Source organism: Neofelis nebulosa, chromosome 16 (genome assembly GCF_028018385.1).
Source record: "Neofelis nebulosa isolate mNeoNeb1 chromosome 16, mNeoNeb1.pri, whole genome shotgun sequence".
Taxonomy (NCBI): domain Eukaryota; kingdom Metazoa; phylum Chordata; class Mammalia; order Carnivora; family Felidae; genus Neofelis; species Neofelis nebulosa.
In genome coordinates, this window is record NC_080797.1 from 30,480,642 (window position 1) to 30,506,076 (window position 25,435).

Below are 25,435 nucleotides of genomic sequence, written 5' to 3' on the forward strand. Positions count from 1 at the left end.
ATTTGTTTCCATGTAAAAGAAGTACTTTGCAGTGTGTCCTGTTCTGTAGCTTTCAATACCTCATTACAGATCACTACTTGCTGCATTCTTCCTCTTCTTGAGAAGGTGTACATGTACCTCTTGGTTCATCCAGCAAGTTCTGTAGATCATCTCTCAGATCCTTTCCCATTATTTTGATTGTGTTGGTTTCTTGATTAGAATTTCCTCATCTTTCTCTGCATAGCAAAATCTTATTTATACTTGAAGGCCTACCTAGCCAAGTCTTTTGAATGCTCTAGCCCAGTCAGTAAGTGCTTACAAGTGCTTACTATGTTCCAATTTTTAGATCAAGTTAGTGAGCATGCAGAAGGATGTTAAGGAACTTTGTCACCGTGGAAATAGAATTTGCAAATTGACAATTGGGGAATACTCAGATAATTTGAATTGCGTGATGGTGACTTTAAATGAGTTTTACAATTTAAGCAGGAAGAAAGTGATGGCAGTCTAAACAGCCTGCAGAAGTTTTTGTGGAAATGCCATGTATTGAAGGATTAATTAAATTTTGAGCCTAAAGGTTAGAAGGGTCTCCCAGGTAGAAGCACCAGCATAGGCAAAGATTATGGCTTTGGGAATCTGGGGGAGTTCTAGGTCTACCCAACCTGATGCATTTGCTGTGATACTGTGTTAAGTTTCATCTTGGAGAATTTGGACTCCTGAGAAAGGTACAAGGAGCTATTCCAGAGTAGAGAAGTGATGTGATAAAATGGTATGGACCAGATTGAAGGATCAAGGCTGTCAGGAAGCTGTCAGGCTAATTTAGGTGTGAGTTAATAAGGCCCCAGGCTGGGTTGGGGTTGATAATGTTAGGAATAGAGAATGTATGAAACCTGAATAGCGTCATTAGAAATAAATGGAAAGATTTTATCATGAAGGAGATAAGATCCTACGTTTTTCTTTTTCTGTCATTTATTTGGCCCTTCTGCAGACGTTAGCCCCTTCCAGTTTCTGGATTTAAGTTTGAAGGAAACTTTGCTGTTCCTACTGTGGTGAACACCTTAGTTGAGGTCCTTGTTGCACCCTGTCTGGATTATTGCAGTAGCTTCATCGATGGTTTTTGCTTTTTTACTTTCTTTTAATGCATCCTACCCAGCTGGTCTCTAAAGCACAGTTCTGATGTTACTCCCTATTTGAAAAATCTTTAATGACATTCTGCTGCCTTAAGTCTGAGTAAGGGCTGGCTATTCAAGGTTGTCCATTAATGATCTGGCTTCACACTGCCTTTCCACTTTTTTCTATGCTGTTTCCTCTGTTAAAATATACTTTATATTTCAAGCAAACTGATCATTTCTTTTAACCTCCAGATATCCTATGTTTTCCCACAGCCTTGCCTTTTCCCATGCCGTTTCCTTTCACTAGAATGCCACATTTACCATTCTCTTGCCTTCGCCTTTTACATGATGACATTTTAGCTAATTTTCAAGTTTCAGTTGAAATTTTGACAACTTCACAGACACTTCCCTAACCATTTTTCCTCCTCCTATTTCTCACCTTTGTGCAGAGTAATGAGGTAATGGTAGGGAGGAGGTTAGTAGAAGCCACATTATGGGCATACTTTTCTTCCCCATCTGATTTGTGCTTCTGTTTCCAGTGAAAGTGTGGTTTGCTGGCCAGTCAAATGACCAAAGCCCTCCCCTTGGGTTTCTGCATTTTTGCAGGGTGGATGCTGCTGGGTTGTTCTTGTATACCTGGAGTCCTGTCTTGGGAACTTACAAGGAATAAAGGCAAGGTTTTCATTTGTAGGTGTAGAGTTCTGACTTGAAATAGTTGAAGTACCTGGATATGTTTTGCTTTCTGGGAAGAATACATCTACATGTATGTATAAAGTCTGTATCTAGGCAATGGTTTTCTAATGAAAGGTGTGATTTTTCCCCCCCTAGGGGACATTTGACAGCTCTGGAGGCATTTTTAGGTGTCATAATTGGTAGAAGGGTGCTACTGGCATCTAGTAGGTGGAGCCAGGGATGCTACTAAATGTCCTACAACACACAGGAGAGTCCCCTTTCCCCACTCATAAGATTTGGCACAAGATATTAATAGTGCTGGGCTTGGGAAACTGCCTGAGGGGTATACTTTTTGCTTTCCCAGTGTACTTGTGTTACATGGAAGTTTTCCCTTGAACCTATGTTGCAATTTAGACTTAAGAGTCATAAGCATAGGAAGAGACCCTGAAAGTCACATGTTTGAATTTTATCCCAACTTGTATACCTCAGAACAATGTTCTGCAAGATACTAATAGGTATAATAGGGGGAAAAAGTGTTTGGTTTGGTAAAGGCAGGCATTTGAGCATTCAGTCTGATGAAGTGCATTGTGAATTTCCATCAGGAACGTTTTTCCTAAATGTGTTTGCCTGCTGAACCCATCTGACATCTTCCAGTCCCTAGAATGCTTCCTTGGAACTAGGAGAGAAACCATTAATATCTAGCTCAATCTTTTATAGCTCTTTGTTTTTTTTTTGTTTGTTTGTTTGTTTTTTTTGGTCTCTTTAGGTTTACTGCAGAATCTTAATGTCAGTGACAGCAGGTACATTGACTCCATCTGTATTTATTTGTTAACTTGTGATTTATAGATGAACTAAAAATTGGGATACTTTAGGTTTCTTTATTAAGAATGTGCAGTACAACTTTATTATCTATTCCCACTAGTAAATTGGGAGTTGTAATCCCAGCCCAAAACCTACTGCCCAGGTTGTTATGAGAATTGATAAGTTAATTGTAGCTTTTAATACTTTGTATTCTTTGGAGAAAGGTTATTTATCATAAGCTGTTCTGTTCTTGTAAAATTGCTTAAGTTTGACAATCTTTCTCTGCTATAAATTATTAAAGAGTGAAGCTTTTGGGATTCAAGTGGGATGGGAATCATTGCTTTTAATCAACATTTTGCTCAGTATGTTAAATGTAAGAACGCTGCCATGACATTGGCCTTACTCAGATTCTTTGGCCCTTTAAGAAGTTGCATTATTTTCTTTTTGCTTCTTTTCCTTTTATTATACAAGTAATACATGTTTATGCTGGAGACATTATATACACTAGAAAACAAAAGGCAAAAGAATCTTACCACCTACTCTTTTAAAACAAAAATGAGTCTATAGTATACGTTTTGGTTTTTTGTAACACCTTTTTATTTTTTCATTTAACAGTGAAGCAAGCACTTTTTCAAGTCAGGAAATACTGTTTTACATTGGTTATTATTCATGGTTGCATAATATTCCATTGCATGGCTATTCCAGAATTTAAGTGAATTATTGGGCACTTGATTTGTTTTGTTTTTATGTAAGCATCATCATGAAGTACTAAAAGCAAATCTAAATTAAAAAAAGGAAATCTAAACTTATAGCAAAAATTAAAATTCTAAGCTTTGGTAGTTTGAGGCAGGTACGGCTAATATTGAGTAATAACTAGATGTGCCAAGTCCATTTTTACATGCACGGGTCTTCAGGTACAGCAGTGTTTTAAGAGATTACTTACTTTCTGTTTTTCCTGTGCATTAAAAAGTCTTGCTGAAATTCCTTTTATGTTTGCTTTTTGTCTATAGGTTATAATAATAGTGCAAATAATGGGTGTTGTTGTCAGGCACTAGGCTAAGTAAGTAATGGAGAGTATTTTATTTAATCATCAAGCAGTCTTGTGAGGTAGGCTCTGTCATTTGCAGATGGGGAAATTGAGGAACAGCATAGTTAAATAATTTAAATGAGGGTAGAGCCAGAATGTGAACCCAGACCTGTTCCCCTTACTTAACAAAATGAGTGCCTTTGGGGGTAATATTGAATCTCAGCATACTTACAAAGTGAGTGCCTTTGCGGTAAGATTGAATCACAGTATAGTATTTCAAAGTTTATAAAAAGGGGGAGGGATGAAGACTTCAATCTTTTTTTTTTTTTTTTTTTTTTTTTTTAACAGTATTGTTTGGCTATAGAAAGATAGTGATTTAGGAGTTAGGAATGGAATTCCTTCTGAAGAGGTCGCTTTTTCCCCTTCTGTCCTTTTCCTCCTCCCTACTTATTTAGATGATTGTTTTAGTAACTACTTTTTGCAGTTCATCCTGTGGGGATATTGAGACCAAGGAGAGCGGGTGTAAACAAAATAAACTCTTGCCTTTGAGATGTACGTGATTAATGTCAAGTTCACAGATGTACTTCGAGGGTCAGAGAAATCTTGAAAGAGATGGGATTCGAGCCAGCAGATTTTTAAGTTGTGCACTTTAAGGAATTGTATAACTCTAAAATAACTTGGAATGTTTGCCGCTTAAGTACCTTCTGTGGTGTGATGTTAATTATGACCTTTTTTATGTGTGCTGGGTGAACCTGGGTTTTCCTGAGCAAGTTTTGTGTAAGCTATGTAACATCTGTGTCCTTGCCTGGATCCCCACGGGGAAGCGGTTTCCTGCCATGGCTGAGATTTAACTGCAGAGCTCTGGGTTAGTAGGCTACAACTCCTCACAACTACTCTTACATGTTGTACCGATCATCTTATACTGATAATGTGCTTTCCTTCATTGCTAGTATCAACTGTGTATTGGTATGAATTCAAAAGAGGAGGAGATGGAATTGATGGGAAAGACCTGAGAGTGATTTTTGTTTATGGGAGAAAATTCTTTGCATGTTATAAAACTAACTCAGTGTATTTTGAACGAATAACTTAAACATTGGTTTGTTTACCAGTTGGTCTATAGCACAACTATTTATGCCATATTAGGAATTACTGCTAAATTTAAAATTTGAAATAGGAAAAGTAGACATAGAACAGTTTGTGTCACGTAGAATGCCGTATGCCCGAAAGGTCCATAAGGCTCTGTAAGCCCTAGAAGATCTAGTTACCCATAGGATGTTCATTAAAATACAATCTTAGAACAAGAAACTTTTTGGCAAGTATAAGGAGCAGTAGATATATTTGGTCTTCAAGTGTATTGGTATTTCTCAGTCATTTACTTAAATATTTCAATATTTGTAATTTGAATTGTCATCCTGTAAAGAATCTTAGTGTATTCCTATAGGGCCTAATTTCCTATGTTGGTATTGATCTAGAGATAAAAATGTTTGACCAAATTGGAAGTTGCCCTTCTTTATTTTTGACTGGGGAGAAGGTTGCTTTAGTTCAGTGATCTACAAATTTTTTGGTCTCAAGACCCCTTTTCACTCTTAGAAAATGTTGAGAACCACGAAGAGCTTTCTTGCGTTATCAATAGTTGCTGTATTAGAAAGTTTGAGAAGTTTGAAAAATAATTATTTACCAATTCATTTAAAAATGAGAAACTCATTACATATTATGAAAAATAGCTTTTTACCAGAACAGAAGAATTTAGTGAATGGGATTGTTGTTTGTTTTTACAATTCTTCTAATATCCAGTTTAAGAGAAGACCGTTCTTGTATCTGCTTCTGCATACATTCTATTGTGATAGGATGTTTTGGTTGAAGCAAATCTGAAGCAAATGAAGAAAATCCAGCCTCCCACAGATAGGTAGTTAGAAAATAGAGAAGTATTTTAATAGCTTTTTCAGGTAAGTGTGGGTATTCTTTGACGTTACACCCATACTTGACAAGTAGTTTCATAAAGGTTAGTTGCAATGTAGAACCTAAAACCACATCTGTGAATTTTACATGTTCTGTTATGTTAAAGTCCATTTGTCTGTCTCGCATTTGCTTTTACGTGCATGGGTTTCTAACATACATTGGTCATTTGGTCATTCACTGAGTTACACAGATCTTCCTGATGTTGATACATTTCATTATGTGGTATTGGAAACTGAACATTCATTGATATCAGCAGTAATCTGTTTAATCAGAAACAAGCTTTTTAAGTATAGGGGAAGTGTTCAAGCTCATGGTGGTGGATATAAGTTTTCAAAATACTTATTTTTGCTTGAAAACTCAGATTTTATCATTGGCAGCAAACATCAGTGGTTTTTCTTGAAGTGACAGGTTCGCTTTGTTCATTTTTGAGAAAATATCTACTAACTGCTCAAGTCTCAATAAACCATAGTTTGTCAGTTCTGCCAAGTAGAAATAGTGTTCTGTGAAAAAAGCTTCTGGTTCAGCTTGCAACTCCGTTGTATTAGGTGCCTTTTCTCATACTTCTTAAAGCAGCAGAAGTTGTTTTCTGCGTATTTTTCCTTTTATCACACAGTATTTAAAAAAATACACTCAAGATTGGAGATTTAATCAGATTCATAATTTCATCAAAGATATTAAGTGGAATGGACTTTTTAAACTGTAAATGAATTGAGAACATAATGACCAATAATTCCTCTGCATTGATTTATGTGAAGGTACCAGCAGTTTTGCTCAGCCTTGTTTTTCTACCCTCTTTGCAAACTTCAATGCAGTGAAAAAAGGCAAATAATGTTTTAGTATTCATATGAAAATAGCTTTGATCTTGTGGCCCCTTGAAATGGTTTTGGAGCTCCTAAGAAGTCTGTAGACCATGCTTTAAGAATAGCTGGCTTAGCCCTTATGTTTATGGTAGCATTATTTGCAATAGCCAAGATATGGAAGCAGCCTGAATGTCCATCAAGTGATGAGTGGATAAAGAAGATGTGGCATGTATATGCACAATGGAATATTATTCAGCCACAAAAAAAGAATGGAATCTTGTCATTTGCAACAACATGGATGGAGCTAGAGAGTATAAATGTTAAGTGAAGGAAGTCTGTCCGAGAAAGACAAATAGCATGCGATTTCACTTATCTGTGGAATTGAAGAAACAAGACAAACAGGCAAAGGGAAAAAGGAAAAGAGACAAATCAAGAAACACTCTTAACTGTAAAGAACAAACCGAGGTTACCAGAGGGGAGGTGGGTAAATAGTAAATGGGTGATGGGGATTAAGGAGTTAACCATCATAGTGAAGCAGAGTGATGTATGGAATTGTTGAATCACTATATTGTACACCAGAAACTAACACTGTATGGAATTAAAACAAACCCCCCCCCCAAAAAAAAAAAACTTTAAAAAATAGTTGGCTTAGTTCTTTACATAAATTTCCTTTTGCTCTTAAACCAGTTAAGTCAAAGGGGATATAGAAGAAGCAGATGACTGAGGTTTTTAGTTTGGGCTACTAAATGAAAGCAACACCATTATCGGAGATAATAAAACAGGGTGAGGAGTGTGTTGGAGGAAGAGAGTGAATTTTGAGTTTCTGGGAGCTTGAGGATCCTAGAGGTAGGAATGTTGATCAGTGAAGCTCAGCAAGCGGAGCATTAGGAGGCCGCACTATACTAGTGGTTGTTGCTAAGGAAGCAAGTTGAGAGAGAAGGGCAGAAGGGACCTTGGTGTCAAGGACATCAGGAAAAGAGCATTTCGAGAAGAATGGGGGTGGTTAGCACTGCCTAATGCTTCAGAGAAGTTATATAGATTGGGGACAGAGATTTGACCATTGGATTTGATAATGAGATCACTAGTGCCCTTTGCCAGAGCAGTAGGATTAGAAGCCAGATTATGAGAGAGAGAGTGCAGAGGCAGCTATTTATACTATTCTTTTAAGAAATTTTGGGGTAAAGAAAAAAACGAATTGGGCAATTAATTTGAGAGGTGGGCTGTACTGAGGACAGTGAAAGAAAAACTTGATGAAACAAACTGGTAATACAGATGCGATACAGTTAAGCCTTTAGCATGAACTATCTTTCAGAGAAGCGAGAAGCTGATAAGCACTGGATTCTCTGGCTAGAGAGATGTGCACATCTATGACATTTTGCATAGCAACTTTTTGGGGAGTTCCTTACTAATTCTTCTCTGTTTAATTGCTAAGCATTTGATACATTTGCTTTAAATCCACCAATTTCAAGAAGTTGTAAAGTATTATTTTTTTTTAATGCAGATGATTTAACTTTAACAATCTGATTCTTTCAGAATGGAACTTCTATTTTGGCTTCTTTCAATCTGTGGTAACAAGGAACAAAAAAAGAAGGGTGGAATTCTTTCTCTGTGCAGGAATTGTCCTGTCCCTGTCCTTCTTCTGCCCCTATCCCCATATTCGAGTATCCAGAATAGTCTGAGTGTTTTTCTTTCTGGAGGCAGAGTGAATTATAGCCTCAAGTGGTGTTTGTATTAAAAACGTGTGTTGGGGCGCCTGGGTGGCGCAGTCGGTTAAGCGTCCGACTTCAGCCAGGTCACGATCTCGCGGTCCGTGAGTTCGAGCCCCGCGTCAGGCTCTGGGCTGATGGCTCGGCTCGGAGCCTGGAGCCTGTTTCTGATTCTGTGTCTCCCTCTCTCTGCCCCTCCCCCGTTCATGCTCTGTCTCTCTCTGTCCCAAAAATAAATAAAAAACGTTGAAAAAAAAAATTTAAAAAAAAAATAAAAACGTGTGTTGTTTTCTAGTGTGCATATATTTCTAACTTCCTTTTTTTCTTTCTCTTTTAGTCTGTTCTCTGGGGAGGCGGTAAGGGGCCGTGGAACTGGCCTCGGCACCGGGAGAGGCTGGACTTCCTGTCTCTCTGTGCTGAATGGCTGCGATGGCGCCCGCTCTCACTGACGCAGCAGCTGAAGCACACCATATCCGGTTCAAACTGGCTCCCCCATCCTCCACTTTGTCCCCTGGCAGTGCCGAAAATAACGGCAACGCCAACATCCTTATTGCTGCCAACGGAACCAAAAGAAAAGCCATTGCTGCAGAGGATCCCAGTTTAGACTTCCGAAATAATCCTACCAAGGAAGACTTGGGAAAGCTGCAACCATTGGTGGCATCTTATCTCTGCTCCGATGTAACATCTGTACCCTCCAAGGAGTCGTTGAAATTGCAAGGTGTCTTCAGCAAGCAGACAGTCCTTAAATCTCATCCTCTCTTATCTCAGTCCTATGAACTCCGAGCTGAGCTGTTGGGGAGACAGCCAGTTTTGGAGTTTTCCTTAGAAAATCTCAGAACCATGAATACGAGTGGTCAGACAGCTCTGCCACAAGCACCTGTAAATGGATTGGCTAAGAAATTGACTAAAAGTTCAACACATTCTGATCATGACAATTCCAGTCCCCTCAATGGGGGAAAACGAGCTCTCACTTCATCTTCTCTTCAGGGGGGTGAAGTGGTGGCATCTGAATCTGGGGACTTGAAGGGGGGTATGACCAATTGCACTCTTCCACATAGAAGCCTTGATGTAGAACACACAACTATATTTAGCAATAATAGCACTGCAAACAAATCTTCTGTAAATTCCATGGAACAGCCGGCACTTCAAGGAAGCAGTAGGTTATCACCCGGCACAGACTCCAGTTCTAACTTGGGGGGTGTCAAGTTAGAGGATAAAAAGTCTCCCCTGTCTTCCATTCTTTTCAGTGCTTTAGATTCTGACACAAGGATAACAGCTTTACTGCGGAGGCAGGCCGATATTGAGAGCCGTGCCCGCAGGTTACAGAAGCGCTTACAGGTTGTGCAAGCCAAGCAGGTGGAGAGGCATATACAGCATCAGCTGGGTGGATTTTTAGAGAAGACTTGGAGCAAACTGCCAAACTTGGAATCCTTGAGGCCCCGGAGCCAGTTGATGCTGACTCGAAAGGCTGAAGCTGCATTGAGAAAAGCTGCCAGTGAGACCACCACTTCAGAAGGACTTAGCAATTTCCTGAAAAGCGATTCGATTTCAGAAGAATTGGAGAGATTTACAGCTAGTGGTATAGCTAACTTGAGGTGCAGCGAGCGAGCATTTGATTCAGACGTCACCGACAGTAGTTCAGGAGGAGAGTCTGATATTGAAGAGGAAGAACTGACCAGAGCTGATCCTGAGCAACGCCATGTACCCCTGTGAGTAAAACCTGTGCATAATGTCATTCTTGAGAAATGTTGGAACAAGGGAGAAAGAATTAGTGAATTCCCACTGTGGGGAGAATAGGATTCTTTGTAGGTAGGTGCCTATGTTCCTTTGTCTTTTTTCTGATTTTAGGTCGGTGGATGCATATACCTGCTAGTGGAGAAACGAAAGATATTTCTGGCAGAGTGTTATGTTGCTGTAGATCTTGTTGGTTAAGAAAAAAGCTAGAAGACCTCCTATTTGTGAAACTACATACCTCTTTCAGAGTGACTGGTTAGATTTCTTTTGAAATTGTATGTAGGGTATTTTTGTAGGCTTCTATAACTTGACTTCAGATCCTCTTGTTTCTGGTTAAGTGGGGACAGAAGTTCAGCTGATGTAGTTAACTAAGCTGGAGTTTGCTTTTATTTTTTATTTTTTTTTAACATAAACTCCACCCCCCAGCATAGGGTTTGAACTCAGGACTCAGAGATCAGGAGTCACATGCTGTACTGACTGAACCGGCCAGGCACCCCGTAGTTGCTTTTAATTGAACTTTCAGCAGAGAATGTACCCAGTCTTCACTTTTCATACTTGAGATTTCCTTACCTGTTAAAGACTAATAATCAGAAAATGCTGCAGAGTATTTTATTTATGGGTTGCTTCCAAATACAATCTGCTTTCACAACTTGATTTACTTCCTAAAAGAGCCCATCTTGATCACATTTGAATTTTAGTTTTCTCTCAGCTAAGTTTAAATACATTGACATATTTGGGATAGGTTCTTACTGGTTTTTTTTTAAATCTCTTGTTTTGAGAAAAATTCTACACAGGCTTTGGGTGGCGCTCCAAATTGGCACGGTGAATCCAGAGGTACCTTACTCATGTCCTTCCGTCCTGCATTTGGCTCCTTCCAGATAAGCAAGGGGGTATAGCATATCTCCTTAAAGATAAATCAGCCTGCCTTATATCTACTTAAAATAAGTGTTAGACTTACGAGAGAGAGAAGCACGAGATGTTGGAAAAGAGGGGCAGGAGAGTTGACTCCTTCCATTTTCTCTTTGGGCCAGGGATGTTACTAAGGTTGGATTACTAAAGTAGGCTGAAATGGATATGTTGGAATAATTGGGTTTTCCTTGCCTGTAGTATAAAGGTGACCAAGATTTTCGCTGGAGACTGTTGAGATAGCCATGCTTTAAGCATAAGTAAATTTCCTTTTTTCTCGATTTTGTTTATATTATTCACATGGATAACTGTGCTGTACCTGAATATGCAATTTTGGTTTCTGTTTCAGGGGGAAAAGTCTGGATTATTTTGCTGGAATTTCTTCTTTGTAGACCTAGTTCATTACCTTTTGTTAGCTTATTGTGCTCAAGTGTCCACTTCTGTATTCAGATCTAAAGTAGATCTATTTCAGTGGCTTGCTACTGCTGTAGCATAGTTATCTTTCCTTAAATGGATTAGTAATTTAAATCAGCTTGCAGATATTTGTGGCATTATCCCACTGACTTTGTTGCATAAGCCACTGCTTTAAAAAATCTTGGTTAACGTTGAATATTTTATGTTTTAAAAGTAATTTCATGAAATAAATTATTTGAAGCATTTTAAGTTTCATGTACTTTGTGTATTTGAGGGGGAAAAAAATCTAGAATCTGTAAGCTTATCGTTTTCAGGATACTTTGTATTGAAAACATTTTTAAGTTTTGGTAATGTTGTGGGAAACCGTTCAGTTCAGTGAGATCAGAATACCTAAGAGAGAACTTTTCTTCCAGGGAATAATCTACTGATTTGAAAAGACTGTTTAGGCTTAGTCCATTCACCTACTAAATTCTGAGCATTCTTATCACGTAATGCTTTGTTGATTGGAAGCTTGTGAAGTGTAAGGATAGCTAAGGGATCATTTTAGGAAACTTTGGAATCATTTGAATCCTTTTCAAATTAAGTCAACTAAACAATGCTTTAAAAAGTTGAATTTCCATGTACCAGATCATATTAAAGTAAGGAAAATTGGAGCACTAAAAGTACTATGGAGTAAATAAACTTTTTGCTCTTTATGATATAATTGAATTTAAATTAAAACGACCAATAAAGCATAAGTACTTTAAAGTTCTTGTTGAGCCAGGTCACCAGATTGACTCCTAAGGCTGCTATTTAGCCAGGTGTTGACCTTCTGAGTACTTTACAGCTTTTCAGCAATTGGCCACTGAGAATGGAGGCATTACTTTGATTAAAAAAGAAAAACAGGGATGGGGAAATAGTTGTTTGGACACCGAGAATCCTTTTGTACGAGTGTGTGATTTAATAGTTCTTCCCAAATCTCTTCACCACATTTATAATTTGTAATTCTTGAGTCCTACAGTAAGAAGTTAGTTAACTCTGCAGGAGATTGGCCCATCTGGTGAATTTCAACTGTTTTTCCCCTTCTAGTAGCTTAATATTTCACTCCTTTGCTGAAATACTCCTGCCAGAGACAGCTAGATTTAGTCTAGGCAGCCATGATGAAAATATTTAGCACATGAGGTTGTTGAAATGAATTGTTTTTAAATGATGGTGCTTAAGTTGCAAGTGGATGGTTCTGTGAAAATGACCAGCCTTCACCAAGAATTTGTGTTTTTTCTTCTTTCCTACCTCCAAGAGGAAAAACAGTGATCCATTGTAAGTCATAGGCACATGCTAGCAGTAGTAGAATGATTGATTTTTATGTTGAATTTTTGGCAAATTGTATGTTTATCATTGTATTATACTTTATAGTTAGTAAACTATATTGCCAGATGAGGTATTTTAGAGAAGTTTTTTCCTCTTTATTGATTAACTTTTTGGTTAACTGATTTTATTTAGTTTAAAACTGGTATTATACCTTTTTAAGTTCTTTCATCCTGAAATGTTTCCTATGTCTTCCTGTCTTGGTATATGTAACTACTTTGAAATTCTGCACTACACTGAGTTTGACCTTTATCGTTGTTTAGTAACATCACTGTGGAAGGAGGAGGAATTTAAATATTATCTTCTTGATGGAGGAACTAGCAAGGAAGGCACATGTTTCAGTAAACACCTTAATTTTTAATTCTTAACTTTAGAAGTAGAAATAAAAGCATCTAGTTATCTCCTGTGGATGTAATACAGTTACTGAGTGGGCATGTGTGTTTGTGTGCACATCTTTTCCACTTTAGTTTTTCTTTATGTTCCACCTTCTCTTTAAGAGTTTTGTTCTGCTGTTTTGTTATGAACTCCTGGACCAGTAAATTTTGCTAAATTTGGTTTTTATTTTCTTGGCCCTTGTACTTGGAAACTTCTATAGTAAATGCTTGCTGTTAGGGAAGCACCTTTTTTTTCCCCCAGATATTCTCTTAAATGCTTTCTTAGGTCAGTAGTGTTCTGGGTACCTGGACATTAATTATGTAAACCTTTCTTTCCAAAAAAAATATTTTTTTTCTTTCTGAACTGTTACTATAGGCTTATCTTGAGGATCGTTATAAAAATAATCCCATAAAACATTTAATTATGACTACTGAAATATTTGTTGTTTTACATATATCACATATATCTTTATATTACACAGTGCCTTCTTTATAAGAACCTCAGGGAGAAAGATAACACAACCAAGACTTAAGTGTATTTTTTCCTAAGCTTTTACGTCTGTTTCTGTTACTTGGATGCTATAATTTGTGTTGTTCACTTGGTTTCTGTTTTCCTATTGGCTTTTGGAAGTTTAGAGCCAGGCTCATAGGTCTTGTACCTTTTTTCAAGCCTCATTCTTGGCTTCATTTTGTTCTTCTTGTTTTATTTTCATGCTTTTATTTCTGGCTTAATTTACGCTAACCTATGTTTTATTTGATAGCCTCCTGAAGTCTGTTTCCGATCAAGGTTGGGTAAAAAATAAACTAGATGCTCAGTTTAGTGATATTAAAGAAGTTGTTTGAATTTTAGGTTATCTTGATTGCAGTGACTTTTCTTTACTTCTGGGGAATTTCATTCTCTTGGAATTGTTAACAAACCATGAGATAATGACCTGAGCTGAAGTTGGAGGCTCAACTACTGAGCCACCAGGTGTCCCTAGCTTCGATTCTTTGATTCTTTTAATGCCTCTGTGTGTGTGTGTGTGTGTGTGTGTGTGTGTGTGTGTGTGTGTGTTAAATAGTCCATTAAAGTGATTACTGAATTTGTTACTGTGTGGGATGTGGGAATAATTCCATTGTGTATAATGAATTACTAGTGTGTTTGTAGGTTTTGCTTTTTAGATACTCTAGCCAGGATGCTTTGTGTTGTAGGTTCCTATTTGAATTTATTAAGCACACACGAGTGATGTTGCTAACAGTGGTAGTCAACATAAATTGTCCTTATTTTCCTATTCTTTATGCTTTCACAGAATGATGGGGCGAGAGTAGTATTAGCCAGAACTAAGTCTTATCTAACCCTTCTCTGCTACAAACTAGCCATAGTGCTAATCATCTAGCTCCTTATATAATAAAAATGAAGGAATTGACTAGATAATTTCTGAGACTCAAACTATTTTGAATTGACCACTCCATCTTTAAATAATAACATGGGTGGATGGAGCTGTTCTCAGCACTGTTTCTGTTTTTGCATTTGGGGAAACTGAAGCAAAAGTCCCTCCCTATAAGTCACTGGTGTAACGTGAAACAAAACAACCTTCTTGATTTGTGACTTAGAGCTTTGATTCTTTGTTTTTAAATGTTTGAGAGAGAGTACAAGTGGGAGAAGGGCAGAGAGGAAGAGGGGAACAGAGGATCCTAAGGGGGCTCTGTGCTGACAGCAGTGAGCCTGATGCGGGGCTCAAACTCATGAACCGTGAAATAATGACCTGAGCTTCAACCTCCTGAGCCACCCAGGTGCTCCTAGCTTTGATTCTTTTAATGCCTTTGTGTGTGTGTGTGTGTGTGTGTGTGTGTGTGTGTGTGTGTGTGTGTGTGTGTGTTTAAATAGCTTATTAAAGTGATTGCTGAAATCGTTATTCTGTGGTATACATGTGTGGGAATAATTCCATTTTGTTTTTATAGAAGTTACTTCAGAGAGGAGTAAACTTTAATTTGTGGAACATCTTTGATGGTTGATTTAATGCCCCTTGTTTTTCTGCTAGGCTTCATATGACATCCAGTGACAGAAATAGGAGCTTCTGTGTTTTCCCCCTATCCCCCCCCCCCCCCCCCACCTTAGGTATGTAGATAGAATTTATTCTTGGTGTTTCTTGTGTGATTCTGAAGGAGAGAAGTTAGGCAACGAGGAATTTAGGGATTACCCATTTGCTGCAGGTCTGGTTGCTGCAAATGTTTTCTGTTGCCTTGTGACTGGTGTTTTCATTCTCTAAAATTGAGTGAAAGTACTCTTTACCATCATGCTAAAGTGGTCATGTAATAAGTACTAACTGAGTAAATGTTTAAGATGCAAGAGATGAGGTAGGTGAATAAACTTCCTCAAGAAGTTTACAGTTTAGATTTGGAGACATGGTGTAAAGCAAAGGTGAGTACTTAGAACAATGCCTGGCACCCAGTAATACAAGGCAAATGTTTGATGACATAGTGAAATAGGAAGAGGTCACAGCTTGTTGATGGAACTGGAAAGAAAGGATATTAGAATGAGCCTTGAAAGGTGGCTAGGATTTTGGTAGGAAGTTTTGTTTTGGTTGTGGTCTACCGAAGTAGGTCAGTACAGATAGAAGGCATAACATATAGAAGACAAAGGCTAAAAGGCATTGGGCTTTGTTGGCTAGACTGAGGATATTTTAGAGACCTAGCAATATAGGTAAGAGTGATAAATGTATAAAAAGGAAGGAGAAAATTGCGGAGATGATGCAGAAGTAGAGGTAGTGGGACTTAACAGTGAATGTTTGGGGGCAATGAAAGAGGGATCATCATAGATGGAGTTTCAAGCTGTGGGTGACTGGAAGAATACATTTTGCAAAATAACCCTAATAGCTCATGAAGGTCCAGGTTCTTCACTAGTGTCTTAAAAATGAACATTTCTGTATTCCTTTGCATGTTCCAGCAAGTGTTAAAAATCAGGAAATGAGCTTCCAAGTAATCCTGGGTATACAGAGAGTGAAGAGTTGACTTGTACCTCAGAGCCTTACATTGGAGACTTTGGAATTGATGAACTCATTTATCAGATGTATTGAATGCCTACTATGTGCTGAGGGTGCTAGGTGGTAGGGATATATAGTAGTAAGACACAGTCCCTGCTCTGCCCTGCCCTCATGGACAGTATAGGTTAGAAAGAGAAAATAATTGTTTAAGTAAATCACATAGTTAATGATACATTTGCAGTGGTTAGGTGTGCTACAGAAACCAAGTTCAGAGTGCTATGGGGGTGCATATCAGGAACATCTAATGAAGATGGGTGATATTATAGCAAGTATACTGATGAAGTAATACGTAAGCCGAGACCTGAATGATGAAAATTGATTGGTGGTAAAGAAGGGGAGTGCTACAGACTGAAGAGTCAGCATACGCTGCCTTGGGAATGGGAGATGCTTGGTACTTTCGAAAACAGAGCACTGTGTAAGAAGAGTGATGAGAAATGAGGCCAGAGAGGTAAGCTAGAGGCCAGGTCATACAGGTGGTTTTGTTGGTTATCTCACTTTTATTTATTTATTGAAAAAAAAAATTTGTTTTTTACATTTATTTATTTTTGAGAGACAGAGACAGAGCACAAGTTGAGGAGGGGCAGAGAGAGAATGAGACACAGAATCCGAAGCAGGCTTCAGGCTCTGAGCTGTCAGCACCGAGCTCAACGTGGGGCTCGAACTCACAAACTGTGAGACCATGACCTGAGCTGAAGTCAGACGCTTAACTGACTGAGCCACCCAGGCACCCCGGTCATCTCACTTTTAAAATCACTTTTTTAAGTTTATTTTTTTATTTTGAGAGAGAGAGAGTGTGCGCACGCAAGCAGGGGAGGGGCAGACAGAGAGGGACAGAATCCCAAGCAGGCTCTGCTCTGTCAGCACAGAGCCCAGCGCATGGCTTGAACTCATAAACCATGAGATCATGACCTGAACTGAAACCAAGAGTCAAAACGCTTAACCGAAAATGTTATTGTGATGTCTAAACATCATTGGATTTTTTTAAAGACCCCTCTTAATTGTGTGAAGAGTGAAGTGTGTGTAGACTTTGGGGGACCAGTTAGGTGTTTGTGGTACACCAGGTAAAAGAATGGTAGACTCAGCCTTTGTCAGGAAGGAGTGAATTGGGTACTGGAGGTAGGGTGACTAGGATTTGTGATTGGTTGGATGTGATGAGTGGATGTTGAGAGAGAAGGAAGAGGTATTATGAATGATTACTAGATTTTTGGCAGGAGTAACTGGATTGGATGATTGGATGGCTATGTTGAGATGGAGAAGGAACCGTTGGAGGGCCTTATTGAATGCGGTGGGCACTAGCTAATTTTCATTTCAACGCTTTTTGGCTGTTGGGTATGTCCAGAGGTTTCATGGTCATTTGCAGAGCACCCTGTTAGGTTCCATGTTCATGTTAAATTATTTTACTAGAAAAGGGAAAGCTTGGGGCCACATTTTATATCAAATGAATAGCAACCCAATTAGTTTCTCTACTGTCTGTCTAAGCAAAGACCAAAATGGACCAGATTATTTTGCAAGTTAGAAATTTATACCTCAGGTCATGTCCTTTTATGTCTGTCAGTTCAGTCTCCTTTTCCTGTTTCCTGTATGTATCTGGGAAAATTATGGTCATATATTCAATGTAAAGAGAACATTGAGTTTCTCAAAATTTTAACTAAAGGGTGCAGTATATAACATATATCAAGTGACTGTGCTTCTGATTCCCATTAATCCTTTGTGGTCACTTTAGCCTGTTTGATTTTATATTTGTTTAATTATAAAGAAGGGTTTTGCATCACAATAGTAAACAAAGTCGCTTTGAAAACAATTTCAGTCTGATAAAAGTGTCTGGAGAGTCTCTTCCTCAAACAGAATATACTGAAAAGTTGTTGATAAAATATGAATGTTGTGGGTTGCTCTGGTAGCCTATTTAGTAGAATTGTAACAACTGTATAGATTATATTCAGAACTCTCAGGTAAGAGGATTTGTGGAGAAAAGGTTGAAGGGGGGGTGAGGATTTGAGGAGTGACAACTAGGAAGGAGGAGTTTATTCAATTTTAAATCATTCTCTTTTAGGTTGTTTTACTGTTGTCTAATAGAATAGAGGACATGAGCCAGGGGATTGAATGATAGTGTATACATGTAGTGACTATTTTTTTGCTCACCCTTTAATCCTTTTTTTCCCCGTTTGTTCTTCTGGCACTTGAGAGACGCATCCTGCTAATATAGAAACTGGGGGAGACAGAGCTTAAGACTATTGGGACTAAATTAATCTGAAACCTGGGAGATCACAGAGCCCCAGGAGAAAGTGATTTGGTTGAATTAGAGAACAGCATTTTTAACCTACCTTGCTAATCGTACAACAGAGTTGAAACATGTTAAGAAAAAAAATAATAGCCTACCTTGGTTGAATATTTTGAGGTGTAGACAGTGTTAAAAGTGCTTTATACTCATTAACTTATTTAGTCCTCACGGTACAATGAGGTATAGGTATTGTCTTAGTTTTACAGACTCAGAGTGAGGAATGAAAAGTTTAAGTAACTTGCTTAATATCTTAAAGCTAAGAAGAAATCAAGGTATTAATCTAGGCTGTTTACCCACAGCATGGACATAAACACTAAGCCGTTTCATCAAATTGCCCTTTAGACTTGGTCAATGAAAAGAAATTTACCAAATGTAAAATATGGCATTTAACTTTACATTCAAGAGACTTTCTAGTAATATTAAGTAATTTGGTAATAAATTTTGAGGAAAGGTAAATGGTCTGTCTGTATCTTAACCAGATACACCCTTTAGCCTGCAATAACCTGTTCTTTATTTCTTCTATTGGAATAGAAGTTGTATGGGTTGGGGAGGGGCATTGTTCTAGGGCAGAGATAACATCTGGGAATTGGCTGGAGTGACTTTTTAATTTATTTTAACATTTGTTTTTGAGAGACAGAGACAGAGTATGAGTTGGGGAGGGGCAGAGAGAGAGGGAGAGACAATCCAAAGCAGGCTCCAGGCCCTGAGCTGTCAGCACAGAGCCCGACGTGGGGCTCGAACTCACTGACCGACTGTGAGATCATGACCTAAGCTGAAGTCAGACGCTTAACCAACTGAGCCACCAAGGCGCCCTTGGAGTGACTTTAAAAAAAAGAAATGGAAATGAGAATTGGTGCGTATTGATCACACTTTCTATATGTTAGGTGGTTTACATTTGGTATCCTGTTTAGTATTCAAGACGTCCAGATGATGAAGGTGATCTTCCCATTTTACAGTTGAGGCCTAAGATAATAGACATGATAAATAATTTACTTGAGTGAAGATAAAAGCTAGTTCCTTGTACCTGCTCTTTCTACTAGTATTTTTCTTCTAAACTGATTGGGAAGGAGCAGAAAGAAGATTTTGGTTTGAGAAATGGAGCAAGCTGAAGTCATATAGCTCTTTAGATGCCTCTCCTGACTGTCCAGTACAGTGATGGGCATGGCACTGACCATGAGGGATGATGGGAAGGGTAAGTTGTTTTCCCCTACTGTAATAAATAATCCAGAGAAGTGACCTAGTTCATAATTTTTCCCATCAAGTGGATAACATAAATATCTTTGACATTCTAAGGGGATGATTTGTATTTCAACTTAATTTATATTTCAGCTTATATGGAAAAACCTTATTTCCCCAGTTGCTGGAAAAAGAAATCTTTTAAAATATGAAAAGTATTTTATGTTCTTTTTCCTTTAGTCTTGCATTGTGCTTAAGGCTGTTAAATGAATTTTAAGCATGTACTTAGTGTTTATTGAAGTATTTTCCTCAAAAGTTCTTTTTCTGGTAAGTCTGGTTATTATAGGAAGTTGAAAGGCATAAAATAGCAGTTAAATAGCCTGATTGGTTTTCCACGCGCTTCTATGAGTTTTTGTTGTTTCCACGTCTGAGTATGGAGTTTATGATTAACATTCAATATCTTATGTTTATTGATTTGATAATCACCAGAAAACCTGAAGGGTGAACTGGAGGTTATTATTTTTCTTGGCATTTGTGAGATTAATACCAGAGAGGGAGCAATGTAATAAAAAGAATTCTAGACTACCGTTGAGAATTGTTAATTTTAATTTTGTCTTTTAATCTTCCTAGGTGCCTCACTTATAAAGTCTAAAATATACTTTTTTGAAAAATGTCACTTGTGGTTTTGTAATGATGAGACCCAGACTGGGATGGGAAAGACTTTTGTCACTGTTAGGCACACTGTACGACTTGTTGAGGTATGCCGAATGGCCAGGTGATCTCCACGGAGCTCATACTGCCTGTATTTCCGTAGGGAGTCTGCGCACTGGGTCCCATCAGGGAGTTGGTGGCAGGGCTGCAGCAGTCCCCTCACTTGTTCTTCTCATGAGGCAACCTGGTGCCAGTGTGTTTGCCTGTAGTAACTGTCATGTTTTTGGTTTTTTTTCCTTTTTGCTTAAGTGTTCCACTTAAGGCATTGAAGAAACCTGAAAATAAAGTATGGACCCTGAGGATGGGGTATAGTGAGAGAGTGAAGACAGAGGTCTTTAACGGAAGCGTATCCTTTTCGCTGAATAAAGCTATTAGAGTGTTATGCTTTGGAAATAAATATCCCTAATGAAAAACAATCCTCTGTCTCTCCCTTCCCCCAAAGTAAGCAAAACAATATAACTTTTTCATTTTTGGTTCTTTTTCGAGCAAAACAACAAAAGTTTTCTTTTATTCCCGTTTCTTTCCCAGAAATAATTGATTGGAAACCATTACAGATTGTAGAGTTCATCTATATAGAATAAGAGACCAGTTGCCCTTTGACCCTGTCAAATAACAAAGGCAGAATTTTACTTATTGCTTTTTAGGTGCATAAAGTTAACATTAATTCACTTTTCCATTGATTCATTTAGTTGCTTTTCATAGAATTTCACTCTGAGGATGAAAAGATCTGGGTTTTTTCTAAAAAAATTTTCCTTCACATCTTAAGAGTTTTCAGCTGAGTGGCTGTAACCACTGTTTCTAGATTTCCAACTGGGTGAAAATGTTTTTCCTTTTAAATTGGCACTCCCCCAGCAGATTTTTTCAACCAAGTATTCTTTGGGCGCACCCTTTACGTAGTGAATTTTGTAAGATCTTTATTCACAAGGCTGGAAGACAGGCCAGTCTTCTCTTTGTAAGATGAAAACAGAGTGAGAGTTGCTTAAGACTCATTTTGCTTCTACCCAGCTGTATTTGAAATTGATCTCTTATGTGAATACATTCAAGCATTCACAGAAGAACATTGACTTGGAAGGTTAAGTGGAAAGGCTAATTTTATATTTGCAGGAAGTTTTCTTGGTGCAATCATTTTCCTCCCAGTTGAGAATTCTCTTAATTTGTTCTTAATGATAACTTGATAGTAACTGGGTCTCAGACTTGAAAAGTATGAGGTGACTTTGATATTTGCAAGTGTACATTCAAGGCATTGATGTGATCTATATCTATATTTATGTATATGTACGCGCGCGCGCGCACACACACACACAGTTGATCCTTGAACAGCATGGGGGTTAGGGATGCCAACCACCTATGTAGTCAAAAACCCACATATAGCTTTTGACTCCCCCAAGGCTTAACTTCTAATAGCCTACTGTTGACTGGAAACCTTACCAGTAGTATAGTCAGTTAACACATATTTTGCATGTAATATGTATTAGATAAAGAAGCTGATATAGTAATAGTAATAATTATTAGTTTAATAAGCTAATAAAGTAAGCTAGAGAAAAGAAAATGTTATGGGAAATAAGAGAAAGTATGTTTATACTGATGTACTGTATTTATTGAAAAAAAATCTGTGTATAAGTGGATCTGCAGACTTCAAACCCATGTTGTTTAAGGCTCAACTGTTCTTGGTTTTACATTTTATTAGGTGCAAGAGGTTATTATTTCCATTAATGTTCAAAGCAGTGTTAGAGTATTTACATTTCCATGGTTTATTCTAAATAGTGTAATGGTATTACTAGATGAGACAAATTAATTTCATCCATAAACATTAAGATTGGCTGACAAACTTATGGAAGGGTAAGATATACAGTATTGCTCTTCGGTGTTTCCCAGCAGCCTAGCCTTCAGAGAGCTACATCTTCTATTCCTTTAACACATAATCCTTCATCAGTTATAGGAGTAGCTATAGTTGATAATATCAATAGAAACCAAGATGTGTCATCATTGAGGATAGTCAAAAGTGTCCCTGTGGCAATTCCAGAAAAGGAGATCTGGAATTCTCTGAGCAAAGAATAATAAATATAAAAATTTTCAAGGTAACTCAGTTATTTGGAGACTAGCCTTTCCAGATCATCTATCATCAAGATTAACCTGGCCCCTAAAGGGCAAGAGAAACACTTCTCTGATAGTAAAATAAGGAATGATGAAAACACTTAAGAATTGAGAACTTGGTTCCTGCCTTCAAGGAATAATTTATGTGACTTGATTTTTTTTTTTTTTCTCCCACATTCAAGTAGAAAAGGAAGCATTAGAATTAGGCAGTGAATGCCTTAATTGTAATTAGATAACATGGTGCAGCACCAAATGCTGAGATGAGACTTGGAGGAAGGAGTGATTACTGTGGGCTAAGGGGATCAGAAAACCTGAGAAGAGTGCAACTTTAGTTTGAATAGGGATGACACTTAGGTTTCCAAGAGAAAATGGGATGTTCCAGGTCCAAGGATGAGGGACCTCAGATGAAGAGGTTGTGTTGGATAACAGGGAAGAGAGCTATCCGCTAGACATAAAAGTTTCAAGAAAGTAGAAGATGAAATTGGAGTATTAAGCTTTGGTCAAAGGCTGGTGCATTTGAATTTTATCCTAAGACTAGTGCAGAATTATTAACATGGAATGGCATGGTTGGAGTGCACATAAAAGAATCTTTGCTAGTGATGTGGGGTGGATGGATTGGATATGTAGGATAGTTTGGAGCCAGGGTAAGAAAGGCAAGTAGCCCAGCTGTGAATAAAAAGTCTTTTGGGGGGGAAAAAAAGTCTTTTGAACCAGAGCGATGGACACAGAATGGAAAGATAGGTACAGATGCAAGACTGATAAAATATAGAGCTTACTGTGGGAATAGGCACAAATTTGTCATTTACAGATGAGAAACCTAAGGACAGAGAGATCAAACGATGGTGCTAAAGATTATTAGGTTAAGAGTCAAGGTTGTACTATAGTTCTTGACTCCAAATCTAACATATTTCATTAATTGCACACTTGAGTAAACTTGGTGACATAACTGGATTTTCATGCTAGAAAATTGGCAAAATACTGATGGAACTGGGAGAGGCAAGAAAAGATGTATGTCAGTGTTTGGGAAGGGAAAGAAATGTAATGAAATTATCTGGAGTGTAAGGCCTTTTGTTGGAGAAAAGGAGCAACTATATGTAACTTTTATGTTTAGCTTTTAAAATTGGTTTTCTTTTTAATTGAGATGGAAGTGACATATAATGATTCACTATATATATATGTATATATATATATGTATATATATATATATATATTTTTTTTTTTAAGGCTGCCCTTTCAAATTTTCTTTCTTTGCTTATTTTTAAAGTTTATTTATTTTGAGAAACAGACTCAGAGAGCATGAGAGGAGAGAGGGAATCCCAAGCAGGCTCCATACTGTCAGTGCAGAGCCCCATGTGTGGCTCGAACTCCTGAACTGTGAGATCATAACCTGAGCCAAAATCAAGAGTCTGATGCTTAACCAGCTGAGCCACTCAGGCACCCCACTATTTGCATATTTTGCAAAATGATCACCACAGTAAGTCTAGTTAACATCAATTACCATAAATTGTTACAGAATTTTTTTTTTTACTTGTGATGAGAACTTTTAAGATTTAGTCTCTTAGCAACTTTTAAATGTGCAATACAGTGTTATTATCTATAGTTGCCATGCCGTACATTGCATCCCCATGATTTATTTTTATAACTGGAGGTTTTTTACCTTTGACTCTCTTCACCCATTTTGCCCACCCCCAACCCTCTGCCCCTGGCAACCACCAGTCTGTTCTCTGTAACTATGTTTTGTGTATGGTTTGAAGTAACATTTTAATCCCCCTACCCCCTCCATGGCTGACCAGTTGTCCCTAAATATACTATTTGCCATAGCTTTAAATACTGATAGAGTAACTGCACTCTTCTATTTAAAATTATATATATATTTTTGTGAGGGTACTATTGCTCATTATCTTCTTCCACATTATAATCAATTTATCGGCTTCCTTAAATCCATTTGGATTAGGACTGTTTTGTGACTGTACATTAATTTGAATGGAGATAGGACATCTTGACAACATTAGGTCTTCCCAGAGTTGTGATATTTTCCTCTACTGAGGTCCTTTATATCTAGAGTAAAATTTATACTTTTTTATAGGCCTTGCACATTTCCCGTTAAATTTATTTGTAGATATTTTGCAGATTTTAATGCTACTAAGAATGAGAAATTTCTTGTTGATAATATGGGAAAACTATTGATTTTTATATGCTGATTTGTTCTTTGACTGCCTTACTGAATTTTCCTACTCTTAGCAATTCTTTGACTTATTTCTGTTTGATATTACTAGATGGATAGTCACCTGCATGATAGATGGTCATGTTTTGTTTTCTCCTTTTCAGTTGTTAGATTTTGTGTTTATTGAATGCATTATTATTTGCCAGGAACTCTTCAAGACACTGGAGAAAGAGCAATGAGCAAAAATGGGGAAAAAAAAAAAAAAATCTCTGCTCTCTCTGGAGTTTGCATTCCAGGGGGGAATTCTTAGGCTAAACATGATCAGATACTGACTATCTGGATGATTTGGATTATTATTTTAATATATGTCAAATGGGATTTAGGTGATTTTTGTGGGGATGGAGTACTGATTTTCCTCCCCCATCTTCATAACTTGACTGATCTATAGGGTATTTTTAGGCTGGCTGTGGTTATGACAAGCTCGTGAACTGATGTGGTAAATTTTCCCATCTTTTTCTTCACTTGGAAGCAGTTGACAAGGATTAATCTGTTTGCTAACATTTTGCTAGAAATGTCTGAACAGCATAGAGGCCATTTTATAATTATGAATGGGTCTTTGCTGACATTTAAATTACTTCTATGGTTATTGGTTTAAGGTTTTTAAATCTCTTCCTTCATGACCCAATTTTGGCAACATTTTAATTAAAAAAAATTTTTTTTTTAGGTTTTACTTGTTTTGAGAGAGAGCACGAGCAGGAGAGGGGCAGAGATAGAATCCCAAGCAGACTCCACACTGTCATCGTAGAGCCAAATTCAGGGATCAAACTCCTGTTCTGTGAGATCATGACCTGAGCTGATCAAGGTCAAGAGTTGGACGCTTAGCTGACTGAACCATCCAGGAGCCCCAGCAACATTTTTTTCCCTCCCAGCAACATTTTTAAAGAAAATCACTCATTTTGCCTAGATTTTAAAATTTATTGCCACAAAATTCTACCTGGAAATCTCTTAGGATCTTCTCGTAGATCTGTTGTGTGTATTTACTCTGTTGTTATATCTGCTCTTTCACTTCTGTTTTCTTTTCTTGGATACAGAGTCTTCTGCTTTACAAATGAGGTTCTTACAGAAACTTTTGATTATATTGATTGAATTTATCTTTTGTTAATA

At 37.7% G+C, this 25,435-nt stretch overlaps 1 protein-coding gene across 4 annotated transcripts in view; it reads left to right on the forward strand.

Annotated features, from left to right (window-relative positions):
- Positions 1 to 25,435, forward strand: part of KANSL1 (KAT8 regulatory NSL complex subunit 1) — a 177,849-nt gene that overhangs the window by 36,404 nt on the left and 116,010 nt on the right. For all 4 annotated transcript variants that reach the window (XM_058705954.1, XM_058705957.1, XM_058705956.1 and 1 more), the window contains exon 2: positions 8,391 to 9,762. In XM_058705954.1, coding sequence (XP_058561937.1) covers positions 8,474 to 9,762 — 1,289 coding nt within the window. In that variant the 5' untranslated portion in view covers positions 8,391 to 8,473. The remainder of the gene's footprint in view (positions 1 to 8,390; positions 9,763 to 25,435) is intronic.